The 21,668-nt window shown below is 39.1% G+C and overlaps 2 protein-coding genes and 1 long non-coding RNA gene across 4 annotated transcripts in view; 2 read left to right on the top strand and 1 right to left on the bottom strand.

The window, feature by feature from the left end:
- Positions 1-45: 45 nt before the first annotated feature.
- LOC120608848 (uncharacterized) lies at positions 46-3,558 on the bottom strand. The gene is made up of 2 exons (XR_005654538.1): positions 2,166-3,558; positions 46-1,752 (listed from the first exon to the last, which is right to left on the bottom strand). It is a non-coding gene; the product is annotated as an uncharacterized LOC120608848 (long non-coding RNA).
- Positions 3,559-3,584: 26 nt separating this feature from the next.
- TSPYL1 (TSPY like 1) lies at positions 3,585-6,600 on the top strand. The gene has a single exon (XM_039870771.1). It carries the CDS (start codon positions 3,690-3,692, stop codon positions 4,989-4,991), a length of 1,302 nt encoding a protein of 433 aa, XP_039726705.1. The 5' UTR covers positions 3,585-3,689; the 3' UTR covers positions 4,992-6,600.
- A 6,839-nt stretch (positions 6,601-13,439) lies between these two features.
- TSPYL4 (TSPY like 4) overlaps positions 13,440-21,668 on the top strand; it is a 9,684-nt gene continuing 1,455 nt past the window's right edge. The window contains exons 1-2 of one of the 2 annotated variants that reach the window (XM_039870786.1): positions 13,442-13,806; positions 13,840-16,682. In XM_039870786.1, the coding sequence (XP_039726720.1) occupies positions 13,530-13,806; positions 13,840-14,828 (1,266 nt within the window). In that variant the 5' untranslated portion in view covers positions 13,442-13,529 and the 3' untranslated portion in view covers positions 14,829-16,682. Of the gene's footprint in view, positions 16,683-21,668 lie in introns of both variants that reach the window. The other variant, XM_039870779.1, reaches the window with a different exon arrangement.

The following is a 21,668-nucleotide window of genomic DNA, read 5'->3' as shown; positions in this document are numbered from 1 at the left end:
TATATTCTCCATCAAATAAAACATAATGCCAGTATAGACATACTATTAGTTTTTGTCAAGTCATTTAATGTTTTATTAAAATCAACAAAAGTTATTAAGGATCTACCAAAATCTCAGCTATAGGCTATGCTGAGTAAATACAAAGGAAGTACTGTATTTCTATCCCATGGTGAAGATGATGGGTGCCTGGGATGAGGAGACCGAAATGTATGAAAAACCAGAGTCACTAAGAGGAAGAGTATAATTAAGTGCTAAATTGCATCGCACAGTTCATAAAAGAGTTGTAGGAATTCAGAGGAAGATTAATGAGTCATAGGGTAGTAAGGAAAGTTGCACTTAGGAAAAGGGAGGAGAAATGTAGCAGCTATTATATGTGTGACCTAGCCAAGCTAGTTAACCTCTTGGTGTGTTTCGTCTTTTACAAAATTTGACAATTTAATGAATGTAAAATGCCAAGCACATTCTAAAGCAAGATAGTTTTCTGGTAGGGTCTAAGAGAATGGTACCTACCTAAAAAGAGAATGTTTCAGATAGTAGAATAACCTGTGTCGTGTAAGATAGACTTGTCATTTAAGACTTCAGGTTCGAAAAGATAAGGAAAAATCTCCATGAGTAATAGACTTACTATTATAAGTACAATTTTCTGTGGCAAATTGCAACTATAGTTTTTCCCTGTGAATCAAAATAACTCTTTAAGCACATGAGGCTTCATGCAGGTTGAAATCCTATAGAGTTCCTTCTTCTGAGCAAAAATTTTCTTTAAAAAAATGGCATAGAATACACATATCTGCTTTTTCTTCTAAATCCTTGCTTCTTTTATTTAAAAGTGATCACGTACTCAAAAGGTATAACCTAGGCTCTCCATCATCTATAACAAAGAGTTATAATTCCCATAACTTCGCTACTATGATTTTCAGTTAATTAAAACTAGAGAAAATAAAATGACCCCATCTTCTGTATATAATCAATCAAATATTCCATATCATGGCTTTTCCAACAAGAGAAGGAAAATAAGAGACGGAAGGATTCTTCTAAAGTATGTCAACACTATCTGGGAAAATTATGTTCACCAAAGTTCTGATTACATTTACATGTAACATCTATTATTGGAGTCTTTCCTAACATTATCAATTAGAGCACTTGTGCACATGATAATGGTGACTGTGACAAGTAAAGCTACAACTTCTAGGACTGGTCAAAGCCTAGCAATGTCTTCTGCTTAAAAACAGAAGGCACATTAGAGTAATAAAAGTTTCCACTTTAGGCCAAATTAAATTATTCCAGTTCCAAGATCTAAGATAATTTCACAGCAATTAGAAAGAAGCAATTAGAAAAACTCCATTATTCATTCTTATCTATAAAAAAGTAATTTCAGCCATGCATCACATGATCTATATCCATTTCTTGCAGAGAAAAATGAAGGCCTAGAATCATTATCTTGGCTTGTTCAGAAAACAGAGAATTGGAAATACAGTGTTGGTACTCTGAGGCTTTGCTATGTAAACTCACCTAAATATGTAGGTCCTTTCAAAGTTTATTATACAGTGTGATCACACAAATGTAATCTATATGTAAAACAAAATTGTTTTCCTTGTGTTTGTTAATGCTTTTATAGGCTTTGATGCACATACAGAAATTCATTTAGACTAGGACTTCTTTCTTGCAGACAGTAGAGCAGTCCTCTGGTCTCCTGGTGGCAGATAAAGAGGATAGCAGGGTGACAATCTGCATGCTCCTTCTGTAAGCGCCAAGCTACAGGCAGGAGAAACAGTATTTTGTTAATTTGTTTATCTAAACATTCTAATAACTGCAACACTGTGCAAGGCAGTGTGGTAGGCATTAGGACAGTGGTAAACAAAAGCTTCTCCTGGAGTTCAGGGTCTTCTTAAATATCTTTTTGGTAGGTTTTGGCTTTAATTTTGTCTTTCTTTGTATTGCCCAAGTAGATTTCCAGTCTCCATAACCCAAGAGACTCACAATATGATAAATCAAGCTTTGGGCAGGACCTCAAGAGAAAGTAATGGGCAAGACTGAAGAGACTGCTGCTCAGAAAAACTTAAGGCAAGATGATGTTGCACAGAGATGCAACACAAAATCTCAAGGAGTATCCCTTTCATATTGCATCTGTAACAAATTACCACTTTAAACCTACACAAGTTAATTACCTCATAGTACTGGAGGTTAGGTATTATAAAATCAAGTTGCTGGGAGGGCTACATTCCTTTGGAGGCTCTTTGGAAGAATCCATTTCCTCATCTTTCCAGCTCTTAGAGGCTACATTTTTTTCCTTGGTTCTTGATTCCTTACTCCACTTTCAAAGTCAGCAGTACAGCATCTTCTCTCCTCTCCCCTCCCTTCCCCTCCTCTCCTCTGCTTTGGGGATCATCTCTCCTCAGACTAGGGACAAATGTGATTACATAGGGTCAACCCAGATAATCCAGGATCATCCTCCCAACTCCAGATCTTTAAACTAATGGTATCTGCAAAGTCCCACATAAGATAACATATTCACAGGCTCTAAAGATAAGGAAGTGCACATCTCTGGGGCCCATTATTCAGCCTACCATACAAAGCGAAGCCAATGGGAAAAAAAAAAAAAGGTTGCCTTTTTTACCCTTTAAATAAACTAAGTGAACATTCACATTCTTCAAGTTTGTTTTCTATTTCAAGTCCATTTTGATTATTCATTTTACCTGGCTTTTATTAATAAAAATGGTGGCCGGTTACCCTCCTCCCAACTGGTATTTCTCTGAGGTCTTGTAACTCTCTAACACCAGCTTTCATGCAAATAAACAATCTAAAACAACTGGAAATGCTGATATAACTCTTAAATGTACTCTATGAGCTTACTGCCATGAATACAGTTTGAGCTAACCTTTTCTACCTCCTTTTAGAATTAAATTCGTTAATAGGTTAATAGTTTATGGGGGCTGGAAATAGCTTTTCTATTTTCTACAGCGAGGGGCCAAGGAGCTAGATTTAGCAAGTTGATCCTAGCTTAATTCCTGCATACATTATGTAGCACAAGCTCTTCTTTAATGCAGATTATAAATTTAAGACAAACAAGGAATAATATGCATCACTTTAGTGGTAAATATCCACTTAAAAGCTTTTTCTGCTAGTGGCGTTACAGGCTAGAATTGATATTTTCATGTCACTTCTACTTGAGAAAAGGAAAACAGTTTGCAATTCATCTTAGTTAAAAAATATAGAGTTTTTTTTGCCTGTGGACATTATGGAGTAATATGGTATAGATTTACCTTCCTGCCTAAAAAAATACTGGAAATTAGAAAAACACGTTTTCATACAAGCATGCAGTGTAGTACTGTGATCCCCTACGATTACCGCATTTTACATGCTGGAGGTGTCCAGAAGCATCGTAGGACGGGTTCTCATTGCCTTTGGCCTCTGAGTCCAATTTACATTTATTTACGTCAGTCAAAGTACCTCTCTACGAATAAAATTCATAGAAGTAAAACTAAGAGAACATGCTTGGACAGCAGGGACCACAGAATCAAGCCGGGAGCAGCGAACTCTCGCGTTATGGTAAGACAAACAACCCTGACGTCACCCTCACGGGGACGCTCGCGAGACTCAGGGTGGGAGGTGCGAGAGGCTGGTTTTCGCAGAATCGGGCTCCTGTGAAGAGAGCAGGTATTAAGCTACGGGTTGGGCTGGCTGCTACCAATATGAGCGGCCTGGATGGGGTCGAGAGGACCCTTCTCCAGACCAGCACCCCTGATACTCCCGACCATGCCCCAGGAGACCCGGACCAACACCAGCGCCTGAAGCTCCACGAGAAAACCGAGGCGTCACAGGTGATGACGGAGACGGGTGGAGGAGGCTTGGAGACCGTCGCGCTCCCACAGCCCCAGCTTCCAGAGGAAGCCTCCCACGACCCCGCGGTCTGTGGCCGTACTCCCCAGACCCAGGTCGGTGGGGATCCCGGTTACGGAGCGACCAAAGCGGGACTAGAAGAGGTTCCGCCTCCCCCGGAGGGCGGGGAAGCCGAGTCTGCGTCCATGGCAACGGACTGCGGCCTGAACAATAGCTGTCAGCTTGTAGAGCTGGGCGGCCCAGATGCAGAGAAGGCCGTAGAAACCTGTGGCGCAGAGAGGTCAGGGTCAGAGGTGATGGCGGAGGCGAAGGCGGAGGAAGTGAACACTGAATTGAACACCATCTTCTCGGTAGCACTGGATGAGGAGATGGTGGATAAGGAAGTAGTGAAGGAGGAGGAGGTAATGGAGCAGGAGATGGAGGTAGAGGAGAAGCCAGGAGGTGAAGAAATAGAAATGGTAGAGGAAAATAGAGGGGTAGAAGAGGCGAGGGAGGAGGCAGGGCCCCGGATTATGGATCTGCGCATGAACCCCCTAGAGGCCATCCAACTGGAACTGGACACGGTGAATGCTCAGGCCGACAGGGCCTTTCAACAACTGGAGCATAAGTTTGGACGGATGCGTCGACATTACCTGGAGCGGAGGAACTACATCATTCAGAATATACCGGGCTTCTGGGTCACTGCCTTTCGGAACCATCCCCAGTTGTCCCCCATGATTAGGAGCCAAGATGCAGAGATGTTAAGATATGTAACCAATTTGGAGGTAAAAGAACTCAGACACCCGAGAACGGGCTGCAAGTTCAAGTTCTTTTTTCGAAGAAACCCCTACTTTAGAAACAAGCTGATTGTCAAGGAATATGAGGTCAGAGCCTCTGGCCGAGTGGTGTCTCTTTCCACTCCAATTATATGGCGTCGGGGCCATGAACCCCAGTCTTTTATTCGCAGGAACCAAGATGTCGTCTGTAGTTTCTTCACCTGGTTTTCAGACCACAGCCTTCCGGAGTCTGATAGGATCGCTGAGATTATCAAAGAGGACCTGTGGCCAAATCCACTGCAATACTACCTGTTGCGTGAAGGAGCCCGTCGAGCCAGACGTCGTCCAATAAGGGAGCCAGTGGAGATCCCCAGGCCCTTTGGATTCCAGTCTGGTTAAACTTTGCCCTCGGGACTACCCCTGCACAAGGTCCCCTGTCACCTTTTTCTGGACTTGTGCTTAGGCAACAGAAATGGGTATGCCTTCTACACCCTCCTTCCCCGCCCCGACATTTCTGCAACATTTTTCCTCTGGACATTTAGTTCTCTCAGCCTCAAGATTGAGACGTTCATGGTCATGCTTCACCACTTCTACACAGACTTTGTGCTGTTCTGAATTACTGTCACATGCTGCATGGCCATTGTTCACAATACTGCTAAGCCAAGTAAATGTTGCTTTGAATTGTACAGCCTTTATCTGCACTTCTTGGACTGTTTGTTCTCAGGGCCTCTGGTTTGGCCCTTACCACCTAGAATTCTAGCTTTAGTAGGAGCCCATTCTACCCACTTTGCAGTGCAGGCGTGTAGTTTGTGGACAGTTACAGGGCATTAATAATATCAAGAGGGAGATCAGCAGTGGTCCACTTGGTCTTTGTGATTTAACTGACCGCGCTGCCCCTCTTGTACCTCTGGTCACCTCCTAATGCTGCCTGCTTTTGGCTGTGCCCACCCCCCTTTGGCTATTACCTATTAGATGGACGAACATCTTCCAGGCCATTATCAGCCCCTGTTTGGTTTCTGGTAAACCAGAGTCTACAGAACTGATGGTGGACCCAAGTTTCCTCCCAGCACAAGTTTACTTTCCAGCTGTTCCATTCCTCTACATTAGTTCCTCACCGCCTCTTCCCTCAACCCCCATTAACCAGGAACCCTATGATCAGGCGAATGTTTGAGGTGACAGGTTAGACCTTGTCCTCATGGCAAGAGTAAAGTTGGTGTGTAGGCTTTCTTAGCTTGAACTAGCAATTCATACAAAACCTAGGTACTTTCTAGAGCCTCCATTCTCTCCTCATCCTGAACATGATTAAGTGTCAGGGTAGGGTAGCAGTACACTTTGTCTCTTATCTGTTAAAAAGAAAGAGACATCTGTGAAAGCATACTTTTTAGCTTAATTTGGCACTCTCCATCATTTCCAGGGACAAGTAGTCCTATAAAAGAGATTCTCAGAGTTTATTACTCTTTACTCTCTTCCCCACTCTCCATCCTCCAGCTCTTAGAGGGCTTAAAGGGAGACAGATCCAGATGGAATGAAAAGTGATATCTAGTTCATAATGGATGGAAGAACTAAAGAGATTGTGATGGTGTCCTAAGAAGGGGAAACTGAACAGGAGACCATAGGCAAAAATGAGACAGGTAAAAATTGGGCCTAAAATTAAGACTGGCTGGTTGAGAGCCTTAAAGAAAAAGGTCTGTTAGTGGTGATGGATGGAGAAATACTTTTTCTCATGATTTTCCATGGGAGAATTGAAGGGAGTTGGAGTGTTAAATACCTTGCCAAGAGAAGCATTCTTTAAAGAAATAAAATGCAACTTTGGGTGCTTTCTCTCGTTTTCATGTGAATTTATGCAGAAGGTTAATACTGTGTCCTTTATTTCACTAGTATTTGGTAAAATCCCGTTGTTTTCTCTGTTTCTGCTTACTGGGAAAATTGAGCTGTATAAGATTGCTTTCAATTGGGAACATTTGGAAAACTAATCTTTCCAGTACAATAAAGACTTAAATGAATATTCATAATGGTTTTCAACTTGTTCTTGTTTCTGTCAAAACTGTAGTCTTAGAAATATGAAAAACTTGGTCTTGTTAGATTCTGAAGACTGGAAATTGTTGTCTTCATGGGAGAATAACCTACAAAAAATGTGTGGCTTGATGGTCTTATGTGATCATTTGCCCTGATAACGACTTCTTAGTAATTGATGTGTCTCTTTTCCTAAATAGCATAAATACTTGTGAGATTGCTCTATCAAATTGGAAGTGTACCATTGGCATATCTGTCTTTATATGCATTATGATAAAAGCATATTACTGTTAGATTTCTTATTTTTCATTCTGACTGGAGAAATTATTAAAAATAACAATGTAGTTTAATGAAGTTCTTAAATGGATTCAATAAGCATTAGTTCAAAAACAAAAGTAGGGCACACTACTGCACCTTGCAAGGTAGGGAGGTTTGTTGTTTTTTATTGCTTTAAAATGTCAACAATTGACAACTGATTATGATGTCACTTTTTTTTCCATAGAGTTTGTATAACACCATCACCCCCTTCACTTCCTTAAAGCTTCCATGTCTATCCACAGAAGTAATAATTCTCAGGTCATTCAGGCTCTTTTAAGTCACTTTTGCATTTAATAAGCACACATTCACAGAGTTCCTATCATAAGTGATATATTCCTATATCCCATACTTACTCAGCTTTAAAAACTTGTTTGTTCTTTTCTTCAAATCTTAACGTCTATCTGTGTTAAATCCTTCAAGCCTGTCATAAATAACTCTTCTGCCTTATATTTTTTCTGTTCTCTTTAGGGAACATGAAAAAAAATTTTTTTATGTACTTGGTGTACTTTGTAGGAACTTCTGTTCTAGAAAATAACATAATTCATTTCAGTAAATTCCACAAATTTTAAAGCATTCTATTTGGTACCCTTGGAAGATAAGTATAAGAAGATAAAGTCCATTCCCTTATTGTTAAAGAACTGGGGGGCAATTACAGCCTTCATTGCATCTAGCTTAATGTGTTGCACATAGTTGTCACCAGATAAATATTCACTGAATGACAAAAGGGTCAACTCAAATGGAGAAAGAGAACAAAATAACCGAGTATCCAGAAAGACTTTTGATGAGGTAATGAAAAAAAAATGGTTTTCAGGGCATTTGTGAAATTGATGTCAAAAATATTTGCAAAGCATTTCCTAATTAAAAGCAAATTTCTTGTTTAATTAGAAAAAGTCCAAACATAATACATTTAACCTTTCACTTGCCATTTTAACAGAGCATTAAGTTTGGATCAACTATTATGTGCTTTGTTTTTGTACATCTTAAGGTGACTTACACTGGAAATTGAAAGGAGTTAGACTCTATACATGTGCTGTCCAATACAGTAGTCACTAGCCACCCGTGGCTATTGAGCAGTTGAAATGTGGCTAGTCCACATTGAAATCTGCTGCAAACATAAAATACACACTGGATTTTAAAGATTGGGTATGGAAAGAAGAATGTAAAATCTCAATTTTTTAATACTGATTGCATATTGAAATAATATTTTTGATACAGTGAGTTAAATAAAATACTAAAATTAATTTTTATTTTTTTAAAAATGTGGCTACTGGTAAATTACACAGGACAGCATGGTTCTAGACTTCTTGAATATCTCAAAGCACATAAAAATATCTGTAAAAATTAAACATGTTATTACTTTATCCCCATGAAATTTTTTTTGACTAGGACAAGGACTATGTTAAACAATAGAGGGTCTCTAAACAGATATAACTATATCCTATACTTAATGTAATTTTGAATATTTACTGCCCTCAGAAGAATAGAATGGGCCAATGTAGTTAAAACATTTTATTATCCTTCTGGAATATGCTCAGATGTAAAGAACTGTTGATATCACTGAGAAATGTAGAGAATGTATATATATTGAAGTTTAATTAAGTCAATAGAGTAATTACTTGTAATAGGCACTTAATTCTAATCTTCAAGTTCTAACTTAGCACACTACAATTAAGAGTTGTGTTGAGATGGGTCTAAGATCTGGTGGATATGTGGCAGTGTAGGTGCTGTTGTAAGCGACCATTTTACGTAATGACCAAACTTCTCAGTTACTCTAGGGTCAGTTTTGATAAATTCCCTCTGATTAGCAATTAAAAGCATATATTTTGCATAGCTAATTTTTAAAAGATATTTTATAAAGTCTTTAATAATACATGGAAGAATGTAGTAAAGCATTTTAGTTTCAGCAATAAACTTATTTTCTATGGACCAGAAATACTATATGTCTAGAATAATTTAATTTTAACAAACATAGTGGACAAGTATTATTACTATGTTCCAATGTTTCATGTCTGTCTCAGATTATTTAAACCGTATCCTACTTGGTCTAATTCAGCTTTCTTTTCTTTCACTTAGTGCTTAATTCTTTGCAGATGTCTTCCATCTTTGAACCTCTATACACTTATAGTTTCATAGTAGAATTTGACATTGATTTTATACTTCTTGCACTACAGTGTATTTAATGTAGGTAAATCTTAACAAAAAAAGAATAATAAAAATTACCAAGTCATCATTTATTTACTTAAAGCCCATTGGGTCAAACACTTTACATATATCTCATTTAATCTTTACAACAGTCCTGTCAAGTTTTTTTATATTCGTTTTGTATATGAGGAAACTAGCGTAGAGGAGTCTGATCTGCTCTGTGCAAGCTGATCTGTGAGTCTGATCTGCTCTGTGCAAGTTGGTGACTCAAGGCCTGAGAACTAAGGGAGCTGGTGGTGTAAATACCAGTCTAAGAGCAGGAGAGGGTATCCCAGATCAAGTACTCAGGCCGGAAGCAAAAGGGGCAAATTCCTCCTCCTTCCATCTTTTTGTTCTATACAGGCCCTCATGGGATTGGATGATTCCCACCCACATTGGGGAGGGTAACCTACTTTTTTATTCCACCAATTCAAATGCTAATTCCAGAAATACTCTTACAGGCACACCCAGTAATAACATTTAATTTGGGCAACTTTTGGCCCAAATAGACACAAAATTATCACACCAAGCATACAAGGGTATGAGGTCATTCATGTCAGGGATCTTGTCTCTGATTTCTCTTAGATTATGACTTTTTTTTTTTAACATCATCACAGGGAGCCAACATAATGAAATAATCTTGTGTGAGAAAAATTTAATTTTGTAACAGTGACAGCCTAAGTATAATAAAGATTGTAATTTAATTTTAATAGTACATAGAGCATCAAACATATGTTGAAAACTCATGCCACAGTTCTTTTAATGAATGTATGGTCTATAAAATTGTCGTATAATATTCTCTTCAGAGAAGTTTAAGCTTTAAAACCAAGGGCAAATTTGAGTCAGATTATAATTTTAAAGACCACTTCCTCCCTCTAGTGACCAGAAATGGGAATACTATATTCACAAGCATTTAAAAAACCGATCCTCAGTGTGTATGTGTATCACCCCGAAGGTGTGTCCGGGAAATTTCTCAGAGTTATTTTGGTTATTACAAAGAATATGGATACTACTGACGTTCATTCGGGGCATTAGGGATGCTAGATGTCCTGCAGTGTGAGGGATAGTGCCCTTTATAATTATCTAGTCTTAAATATTCAAGTAGACGAAAAAACTCTATTAATTATTTAAACCTAGAACCTAGTACTATGAAAAGTTGTTTACATATGAAAACAATGTTTTGCACTGTTTTATACACTGTATTTCTGAAAACAACCCCTTTCATCTATTCTAAAACATTGATTGTAAGATAATGTCATTACTTTTACCTAACCAAGAATGAAAACAATTGCCAATTAAATTCTGACACAAAGTTTTCTAATACTTAAGAATTTAAATTTTATCAACAATCAGCAGTGAAAAGGCAACCCATGGAATAGAAGAAAATTTGCAAACTATGTATCTGAAAAGAGGGTAATCTCCAAAATATAGAAGAAACTAGTGATTCTGGAGGTATAACCATCTAACTACTTCACCATGTCATAGGCATGCCCATGCATTTAGAAATTAAAATAAATCTTTTAAGAATTACTTTTTAATTTCTTCTTTAAATTACAACTAAGATGTTATATTGATTTTTCTTTTTAAAAATAGTGCATGATGTACTATTTGTGAATGTCAACAAAAAAAGTTATAAAACATTTGTTATAAGAAGGAATGTTATTCTAAGAATGTTATTTCTGTTCTAGAATGTTTCTACAAGCTCAATTTGATTGCCCCTGTATAGACGATTTTGCTGGCATCATGGCTAGACTCATGGGTCCACACTTGGTTTAATGTTCTGTTGCGTTGTTTTGAAATTCTCAATAAATTTTGAACATAGAGGCCCACATTTTCGTTTTGCACTGCCTATTCTATGGTGGTCCTGACCGCAACTGACATAAATAATAAACTTTGGCTTTGAAGTAACACTTACATACATTTTTAAAGTGCTTTCATATCTGTTATCTCATTTGATCCTCACAATTAAGCAGCAAGAGACGAGAGTGAGTGGTAGAGAAGATATAACCTTAAAGTCAGAAGAAGCCTGAGCTCAAGTCTGGTCTCTGCAGTAATCTGGAGTAGTGATTTAATTTTTCTGATCCTTAGAGGCTTCTTCTGTTAAATAGCAGCACTACCTGCCACATTAATGTTGATGTGATAATTATGCAAAATAACATGGAACATGGTAGGTACTGAATAAGTCTTTCTCTTCTTCTAGCTCTTCTGTCCCCTGACTGTCCCAATGTACAAGACATAAAATTTGAAACAGAGATTTAAATGATCTGCCAAGTGTGTTATTCTGGGTCTTCTGAAAAGCAGAAGTCAAACTGGGATTAAATATGCAAAGGTTTTATTAGGGGGGAGGAATTTTCAGACCACTGGTCTTACAGGTCATTTGTCTTGTAACCTTGGCTTTATCAGCTCTGCTATAGGATTCTCGAACAGAGAGACGGGATATTGAGGCTATAAGTAGAAAGCAACACTTATTAATGCCAGCACCTGCTCAGCGGATTCCTATCTAAAGGCTGAACTCTTATTGTAACATAACAAGCAGTTTATGCAGTCTTGTTATTCCTACACAGCTACAGAGGTAAGAACATTAGTTGGATAGCAAGCTATAAATTAAGAGATGTGAGCTGGAGAGTCTTTGAGGTGGGGGAGGTAGCTATGGGAAAACATGTTAGCTGGAGAGTCCTGGACAGGGGGCTGGGGGATGGGCAGTCAAGAATGGACCTTAACCAGCTGAGACAGTCATTTCTGCAAGCCCTCTCCCCTTCACCCTTTCATATGCCTCCTCTCCTCTCAAAAGAATCTACTATGTATCTGTCCTTGTCTAGCTGAGATGAGGAGAGTGATATTCATGAAATGACCAATAAAGTTAAAGATAGACGATAAGTAAGAACTAAATTGGATGGCAAAGCTCCTAAGAGCTGTAGAAATTCTATGGACTATCAGAATGGTAAGGTAGTTAAGGAAGGTTATATGTAGGAGACGAGAGGAGGCAATTTGCCAATTAATATATGTCTGACCATGGGGGAGTTAACTTCTTTGTTTATGAAATTAATGCATTTACAATGCCTAGTGAAATCTATATGAGGTAAGCTTGAATGGAGTTTTAAAGAATGAGAAGGCTCTTATTAGTGGAAAATGATTCCATTAACAGGAATAATCAAAACTAGGAACAGTGATGTTACAAATAGTAAAGATACAAATCTTTAAAAAAATTTAATATACATAACAAGAGGAAAAACTTCACAGGTAGTAGCTTTATGCAATTTTATAATTTTCTGTTGCAAATAGCAAACTATTTTTCTCCTGTATGAGAAAGTTAACTTTAATTCAGCATTTGTTGTTCTCTGCATCCTGGCTCAGGATAAAATCAAAGAGAATTAATCTTTCAACAGTGTAAAGAAAAGTAAATATTTTAACATTAACATTTTAAATGTTACTTAAAATATCTTAAGACTACTAATACCTTTAGTGCCTGCAAACAGTTGATTATTGTTCCTGTGCTGCAGTGAATTATCACAGGAGCAAATTTTGGCAAAAGTTTGCTGGCTTCACATCTACAGGGATTATGAAGCAGGAACTATTTTTTGATTAAGATTATAACCTGGGGATAAGCAACAGATAATATGCATAATTTTAGAAATTAAAATCCCCTGAGATTATATTTCTTCCTATAATGCTTAAAGGCTAAATTTGCAGGGTTGCTCCTGTGTAGGGCACCTCAATATAAGGAAAATACATTTGCTACTTACATTAAAAGTGAAGAGGAAATATTGTTCAATTGCTTGGTATATGTTGGCCAAAATATATAAACTTTAAAATCTGCAAGGAAATTTGAAATTGTCTTTTATTATGTCTTGTTAGGATGCGAAGTTTCCCTTTCAGTTGTTCCTAATTTTTTAAATGATCACACTTAACACAGTAACACGAAATGAACTTTTCTTAAAAATCTAACTCTGTCCATCTCAATTCTTTGGTAACAGCCATGAATCTATACATTAAAGGCCTGAAAATTGCTGAATCCACTTTACATGAGAAGCCCGATGAGCTGACTTGAATAGACAAAAAATAACTCTTCCTACCTTTAAACAAATATTTTAACAATTAATAGCTTTGGTGCCTTGGAAATTCATTCAAAGCCTCAGAAATCCACATAAACAAAATTCAAGTTCTCACATGCTTGAGTTTGGTCTGCATCCAGAATGATGTAATTTAAAACATTTTGTAACACAAAGGATTACCCTAGACTGACGAATGCGTTCACCAGGCGCAGTGAGTTTCTCGCGCGATATTAAGACGCTACCGTCCTGACGTCACCAGTTGCTATGGAATTATTCTCCCCAGAGTGGAAAAGAGGGGTGGCGCGAGGGGCGGAGCACCGCTTCTGCAGAGGACCGAGACTGCTCTCGTCCTACAGATCTGACTTCTATCAAAATGAGCGGCCTTGATGAGAGCAACAGTCATCCTACAGGTCTGACTTTTACCAAAATGAGCGGCCTGGATGAGGGCAACAACCTTCCCGTCGCTAAAACCTGCGGCTTTGCTACTCCTGATCATGCTCCGGGACATCTGGATCCAAATCAGTGCCAGAGCGAGGAAACCGAGGCGACACAAGTGATGGCAGACACGGGTGAGGGAAGATTGGAGACCCTCGCGGAGGGAGGTGCATCCCGGGCGCCCTCGGGCTGTGGCCCTGTACTCCGCATTCGAGTTGCTGGGAGTCGCTGCCGTGCAGCGACTAAAGCGGGCCAGAAAGAGGCTCCGCCTCCTACAGAGAGCCTGGAGACAGCCTCTGCCTCCACCTCGGTGGCAACGGACAATAGTCAGGAAAGTGGCTGTCAGCGTAGAGAGCCGAGCGGCCCTGCTGGGGAGAAAGCCCTAGAAGCCTGTGGCGCAGGGGGATTGGGGTCTCAGATGATGCCTGGGGTGAAGGCCAAGGAAGTGACGACAAAAACGTGCGCCATTTCAGCGACAGAGGATAAGGACGGCGTAGCAGAGAAGGCGGTAGAGGAAAAGAAGGTGATGCAGAAGGAGAAAAAGGTGGTAGGAGGAGTGAAAGAGGAGACACGGGCCAGGGGCCCGAAGATCAATAACTGCATGGACTCTCTGGAGGCCATTGATCAGGAGCTGTCAAACGTAAATGCCCAGGCAGACAGGGCCTTCCTTCAGTTGGAGCGCAAGTTTGGCCGGATGCGAAGGCTCCATATGCAGCGCAGAAGTTTCATCATCCAAAATATCCCAGGTTTCTGGGTCACGGCTTTCAGGAATCATCCCCAGCTGTCGCCTATGATCAGTGGCCAAGATGAAGACATGATGAGATACATGATCAATTTGGAGGTGGAGGAGCTTAAACACCCTAGAGCAGGCTGCAAATTCAGATTCATCTTTCAGAGCAACCCGTACTTCCGAAATGAGGGGCTCGTCAAAGAATATGAACGCAGATCCTCTGGCCGGGTGGTGTCTCTTTCCACTCCAATCCGCTGGCACCGGGGCCAAGACCCCCAGTCCCATATCCACAGGAACCGGGAAGGAAACACAATCCCCAGTTTCTTCAACTGGTTCTCAGACCACAGCCTCCTAGAATTTGATAAAATTGCTGAAATAATCAAAGCAGAATTGTGGCCCAATCCTCTACAATATTACCTGATGGGTGAAGGACCCCGCAGAGGAATTCGAGACCCAGCAAGGCAGCCAGTGGAGAACCCCAGGTCCTTCAGATTCCAGTCAGGTTAATTCCTGACCCATGAGAAGCTCCTGCACAAGTTTCTTTACCACCTACTCTTGGATTCTATGCTTAGCCAACAGCATGCAATCTTCCATCTGCATTCTCTTCACATTGGATTATTTTGTTCTTTGGTTCTTCTAAATCTTCAGTTAGTTGCAAGATTGTTGCTTATATGCCTATGCTCTTCTTCTGGGCCTTGGTGCTGTACTACAAAGTTTTAAGTGTTCCAGGTGCATGGCCTTCCGCTGCTTCTGTGCCAAGCACAGTGCTGTAGATAGGCACTGACTTTCTTTGCATGCCTTGGGCCCTGTCTATGACTATGGTCTTTTCCCGGTTTTTTAAGTGGTTATCTACTGCAAGGAAGCTTGATACACATCTTTGCAAATAACTACCTGGGCTTTATACTTTATGCCGGCTGTGCTTCTGATACCGTGTAGTCTATGGCGAGCTCTTTGAGTTTCACTACTGTAAGATGAAGCTGACATAGATGATTCCAGCCATCAACCCAAACAACCCAAACTGGACATTCCAGGCTACCACTGACTTATTCCCAGCTGCCTTCCTGGGCCCGTGCCATCCAGCCTGCTGGTTATCTGGCAGAAAAAGAAGGTGGCTGGTGGGTGGCTACTAGGCATGAATGAGGTAACAGATGAGATGTTATGTTGATCTTATGCCTTTGGTCACTCTGCATCGTGACCAGGTACCGGTGAGTATGAAAGCCTATGCTGTGGCCCACCTAAACCTGTTTTCAGCCTTTCGGATGAGCTTTGCACACTCACCATTGCCTGCCTCCTCAGGAACTATCTGTGGAATTACCCTCAGGCAGCACACAGCAAACTCACGCTCCCCAAACAGTTACCTGTAAACCCAATTTGCCGTTGGGAAGATTGGGCAGTCATATGTGACAGTGCCCAAAGCAATCCTGGAACTGGGGTTCCCTTCCAACAGTTAGCTTTTCTGAGTCCTAAACAGCAGACCACCCTTAATCTAGGCATTTTTGTTAGGCATCCCCTTCCTAACCCCTCCGGCACTCCCTCTGAACATGATGAAGTTGCCAGGTTGGGGCACCAAGGAAGATGTATTTCTGGTTTTTCTCCATGTCCCTCTCCTCCTCCTCCCTCCCTCCCTCCTGTCTCCTTTCCCTCTTCCTTTCCCCCCACCTCTGAAGCAGGTACAGCTCAAAGAAACAAACAAAATTGGCAAAGCAGTCTTTTTGTTTAATTTGCTCTCCTCTTGATTGTGTTCAGAGGAAGCTACTGTACAATGGATTCTAGATGTCATTGCCCTCTCTGTCCTCATGCCTCCACCCCACTTTCTTTAGCAAGGTCTAAACATTTCAAAGGGAGACCTGTAGGTAAATTGCTTAGTTATGGGCAGTGTTCTTTTAGGCCAACTTTTACAACCCCACCCATTACCCCTGTCCATTTACCAAAACCTCCTGTCTGTAACTTGAGCTTTAGTTTGAGAAGCTGGGAGGAGATATGGAAGGCTTTATAATAATGGGGTCAAGAGAGACCCAGATCAGGTCGTGCTGTAAAGCAACCAAAACTTAAGTTTGATTCCACTTTTCTAAAGACGGAAATTTTGGGGGGCCTTAGACCACTTAGAAATAATACCAAGGCAGCATTTTGTGGGTCACCCCTGTCTTCCATACTATTTTATTACATCCCTGATGACCCAAGAGCTTGCATCCTTCTGCCTGGCCTTAGCTCTCAGTCCTCAGCTTTCCCATTTCTTTCCCTGCTTTTATCCTAACAAAAGAGGGAGCAGGCTGCAGTCTGCATTGTGGCAGATGCCAAGCCTCTCTCCTAGAGGATAAGATGTGTGGAGTCTGTCTGGATTTTCAAACCAAGCTCTAGTAGGTGGGGCAGCAGTGTGCCAGGGCTGTCTTACTTTATGAATGAGACCATTAATATGTGATCTTTCAGCATAAGCAGCCATTCCGTTTTCATCCCTATGTCCTTATTCCAAACTACCAGAAGAAGCAAATGGACTGTCTCCATTAAGTCAAGAGATTGGATATGATACCTGCTGTCCAGCTCTACTTATGGAGGGTATGGTGGTGGTGGTGGTGACATTCACCCTTATCCTTTCTCTTTTCCTTCTGAAGCCCTTGTCATAAGCTCCCCAAGGGCTTGGCGGGTATAGACACAGAGGAGTGGAGAAGGTGCTCTAGGCTGGAGAATCTGAAAGTCCAGAAACAAATGAGCCTGCTGTGGAGTGGGCTTAGAAAGGCAGTCAGGGAAGACTGGAATTTTGCAGAGTCAGGGGTAGGAGGGGAGGCCCTGAGGCTCCTCCCAGGACAGGTGGGAGAATCAAGTGGTTGATGTTTAAAGAGGATGCCTGGAGAATTTTCCTCCAATTTTTCCTATATCCCCGAGTTCACCAGTAGATTTTTATACATGAAAATGCAAGTCTAGATGTTTTCTTTCAATTATTCCAGGAGTGACCTATATGTGGAAGATTAATGGTTTATGCTTCTTATTTCACTGTGAGTAAAATCCTATTCTTTCATTTTTGCTTGCTGGCAAAATTGACATTTACAGGCCTGTTTTTGCTTGTAATTGAGAACGTGTGCAAAATATCAAACTTGTTTCCTGTGCAGTATGAAGATGTCTGTGAATATTCATTAATATCAGCTTGTTCTGATCTTTTCATATATACTCTATTCTTAGAAATATTTGACTGTGATCTTTGAAGAGTCTGAAATTTTGCAAATTGTCACTGTCTTGTGAAAGTAATCTCAAGAAGAAAAGCATAACTGTGTCTTACTTGATATTTCTTGCCCTAGTAGTAATGTGGTGCTTGATATTTTATGTTCCTAACTAGTGTTAACTACTTGTAGAATTGCTCCTCATACTAAACAAGGATCATTAGTACTTTTGTCCTCTATGTGCTCAAAGGAAAAATAAAACCTGTCATTCTGCTGTACTTCTTTTCACCAAAAAATAAAAATTAATAAAGCTCTGTCTGTGTGGTCTAGGCTAATATAAGGTTGAGAAATCATTAAAGTTAGCAAATAGTCACTGTAAGCATCATGCTGAAGGTAAAAAAACAAAACAAAACAAAAACCCACCAAACCTAAGATTTTTTTGCTTGGAAGATGGTAAATTAGCCCACTGCAACTGCATACTCATGAACATAATTTTTCCTCTACAACCAGTGCAGTTTTGGGTGGTAATTGAAGCATCATATGTTGATTTGCCACTTACTGATTTCTGTGGAAAATTGTTCTCCATGCAGCATCCTTGTTTATGTTAACCACATCTCCTCTTTGGTCTTGTTCTTAATGAACTTGATAGACTTTTGGAAGAATTAATCATTGCGTATTCTTTAAGTGCTACTTAAATTCTTTTCCTACAACAGTGTGATGCTTTAAAAAGAACAAAAAAGTTATGGCTGAAATATGTCTAGAAACAAATGATATCAGACATCAGCTTTAGTTAACAGGAATATTTTGCTGTTTGGTAGCTCTTACATGAAGGTTTGGGAGATAAATACTTCTGCACTCTTTTCAGTCAAAAGGGCTGTGGATGCTGCAAGATCTGGGAAAATGAATGAATGAAGTATTTTTAGCCATCTAAACAAAAATTTGATAAATGCCCAAAATTACTGATTTGAATTAGAGACTGTTAATTAAGTCTACAGTTTAAACAGACTTGCTGACTTGATGCAATTCTTTCTTGCATGTTCTACTTGCTGAAGTGTAATTTTCCTAGGCCTGGAAAATCTTTCTAGAGAGCTAAGGTTTCTTTTGCAAGCGCTACACTCATCTTAATCCTAAATTCCCCTTATAATGTTCATTTTACTTTTTCAATTCAGCGATTGGTGCATCATCAACCACCTGTTTCAAGCATTATCCCTTTTATCCTGTTCTGAATATAATCAGAAGATGTTATTTTGTTCTCCTGGGTTTATTATCAGCTTCAGTCTAACCAATAGTGTTCATTTCTGTTAGGCTGATGCCACTCATTTGTTAGAGATGAACATGGTTTCTGTTTTGTCTAATAAAGTTATAGACTAAATTAGGCATTCTCTAGGTTGTACCTACTAACCACTGGGTTCACTCCTGCAGTCCTGTTTCGTTTCTTTGCATTGCCTTTTTGTTTTCTTCAATTTTAAACAAATTATTTATGCAAACCTCTGAAACAGTTCAGAGGGTCTCATCCTCTGGTCACCAAAGAAGTACGTATCAGTTTGATTCGCTTAGGCCATGTTCCCCTGAGTGTAGTAGTGACGTACTTCATGATTTCCCTGGTCCCTACATAACAGTTCTTTACCATTTCTGGGCATTCAGCTCAGGCCAGATACCCCAAAAGGCTTCTCTGACCTTCCTTAACTCAGACTTCCTCTCCCCTCCCCATATTCCTGCTCCTGCTGCTTCCGCTTTATCTCGTTAATTCAAGTTTCCTTAAATCAGTTTTAATCATTTAAAAAAAAACAAAAAATTACCTGCATTCTTAATTTCTGAGTTCCCTGCTCCATGGAGTCACAGTTTGAGCCTTGGACATCTGACTTTGCTTCAGATACGTATTGCCTAGCTTGACAATCTCAAGAGATCTATGTCAGGCACTTCCATGTGTGTTCTCATGTTACCTTTGTAATCGATATAAATTTTACTATCTCTATTTAAATAGTTGTGAAAACAGAGACAGAAAGTTGAAGTAAATTGTCTAAGATGCAAGTAAGTCACACAGACTTTAAATTTTCTGATTTCAAGCTAGGGTACTTTTCACTGTATCACAAATGTCTGTATTAAATTTGGCATAAAAACAAAAAACCTATTTATGTGTGTATTTAGGCCTCAGATGAAGGTTATATGAATGGTTTTTGAAAAAGGTACTTTTTATCACTTAATTCAGGGTTCCGTGTTCAGATTAAAATACTCCTGAATTTGCCTATGTAATCTTGATGTTTGTTGCCTAAATGAAACTAGCAGTCTGTTCCTTTCATCAAAGGGAATAAATGCACCATAAGGACTTTAAATATGTTATACTTATGAAATTTAGCTAAGAACTGTAAAGAAATGTTGATATCAAATTAGAGCAATTTTTTAATTCAACATGGTGATTGTTTTTAACAGGCATTTAGGAATGTATTCCCTTCTCTAATTTTTAAACTTTGTTAACATTTTATGAAGCTTTGACCTTCACTAAGAAAGTATCAAGGCCAAAGTATCAAGAAAGGGAAATAAAGGTTTTTTGTTTTAAATGAGTATGGGAACAGGTGCCTGGTACAAGAACCTGATTGTCAAGCAGTCTGTGATATTGTCATTTTAAGTAATGACTCGAATTCTCTATAGATATCTTACCTTCCACTGTTTGCTTGGACCAGTTTTCATTATTCCTTCTCCATTTTGGTTTCCTCGATAGCAGAGAGGGAAATTTGCTAAGTGTTCAAGGTGAACATTTAAATGTGAATATGAAGAGTAGACCTGCTTGTTGATGACTTTAGCATATGTGGCTTCCAGGAAGAACAGACATAATACATTGTAGGACTCCTGTGCTTCTTAGTTCTCTATTTTACTCATCCAGGTAAGTTCTATGTTATAGATATTTACTATTTTTTATAAAATTATGTTCCTTTAGAACAGAGCCTGTGTCGTCTTCATTTCTAATCCCTCAGTTGTCCTACCATGGTGTGATTATTAAATTGAAGTATGGTTTTAGACTGAGAATTTGCCCCAATCTAGATCCAATATTGGAAGACTTTACACATCAATTAAATAAGAGCATGAATTTTGGGGTCAAACTTGGGCTCATGTACAGACTCTGTTCCTTAAAAACACTGCAACTTTGAACAAGCATATTATCTAACCTCTGTGAATTTCAATGTCTTCATCTGTAAAATTTTAATTATACTCTCTTCATATGGTTGCAGTAGGAAGTAAATAAGATAAGGTACATTTACTTGCCTGGTGAGGAATCAGCACTCATTACTATTGAATTTTTACCATTATATCTGAGGATGATTTTAGAGACCAACAAGAATTTACTTTTTTGAATTCACCCTACATGGACTGGACCATGCCCAAGGATTTTCAAGGGCAGCAAATGGACCACACTGGGTGAATTAACTCTTGAATATATCCCAGTCTTGCACTAACTCACGATAACTGTGTTATCAAGAGCCTGAGAAGAGGTAAGGGAATGGTATTGCAACAGCATATTAAAAAAAAAAAAGGTATCCACGTGATTCTAACATTCAGTCATATCCAAAAAGATAGTCTGACATTCAATTTTATGCTGGTTTTTTACATAAAATCATATTTATTTTGCATTCAAACAAGTTCACTAAAAATGTGTATACATATACCTACATATGTACATATATATGCTTTATATATATATATATATACACATATACATATACTCTAAATTGAAATCAAGTATTATTTCCCTACTAACATTCACATCCAACAATAACTTTGTGTATGTATGTATGTATATATATATGTATATATATGCACATACATATGTATATGTATATAGTAGGGAAGTTATACTTGATTTTAATTTAGAGTTTAACAAACACAGTAGTTGATTTTTGATTGTAATTCATGATTCAAGTGAATTTTCTGCTACCTCGATATTCTAAATACCAAATTCTGCCAAATCATTTGACTACTGTGGCATTCAGATCTTTCTTCTGCTGATGAGATCAACAGTGGCCAGCAAAGAAAATCTCAGCTCCCTTGCCAATTATTTTTATGTATCTTTTAGGTAATGAATGTTTGCCTGTATGCTAATATTAAACTTAAGTCCTCTGTCTATTTGCACAATTTTCCTGTTTTCTTACTCATGACTTTATTAAATATAGAGCTTTTCTTTTTTAATAGTCTCTTTAAC

The sequence above is a fragment of the Pteropus medius genome, unplaced genomic scaffold, assembly GCF_902729225.1.
Source record: "Pteropus medius unplaced genomic scaffold, Ma_sr-lr_union100, whole genome shotgun sequence".
NCBI lineage: Eukaryota > Metazoa > Chordata > Mammalia > Chiroptera > Pteropodidae > Pteropus > Pteropus medius.
The sequence above is the reverse complement of the archived record's forward strand: the minus strand, read 5'-3'. Positions and strand labels throughout refer to the sequence as shown.

Excerpts from the sequence above, each read along its gene's own strand:
- TSPYL1 (XM_039870771.1), top strand. The coding sequence starts at position 3,690 with ATGAGCGGCCTGGATGGGGTCGAGAGGACCCTTCTCCAGACCAGCACC.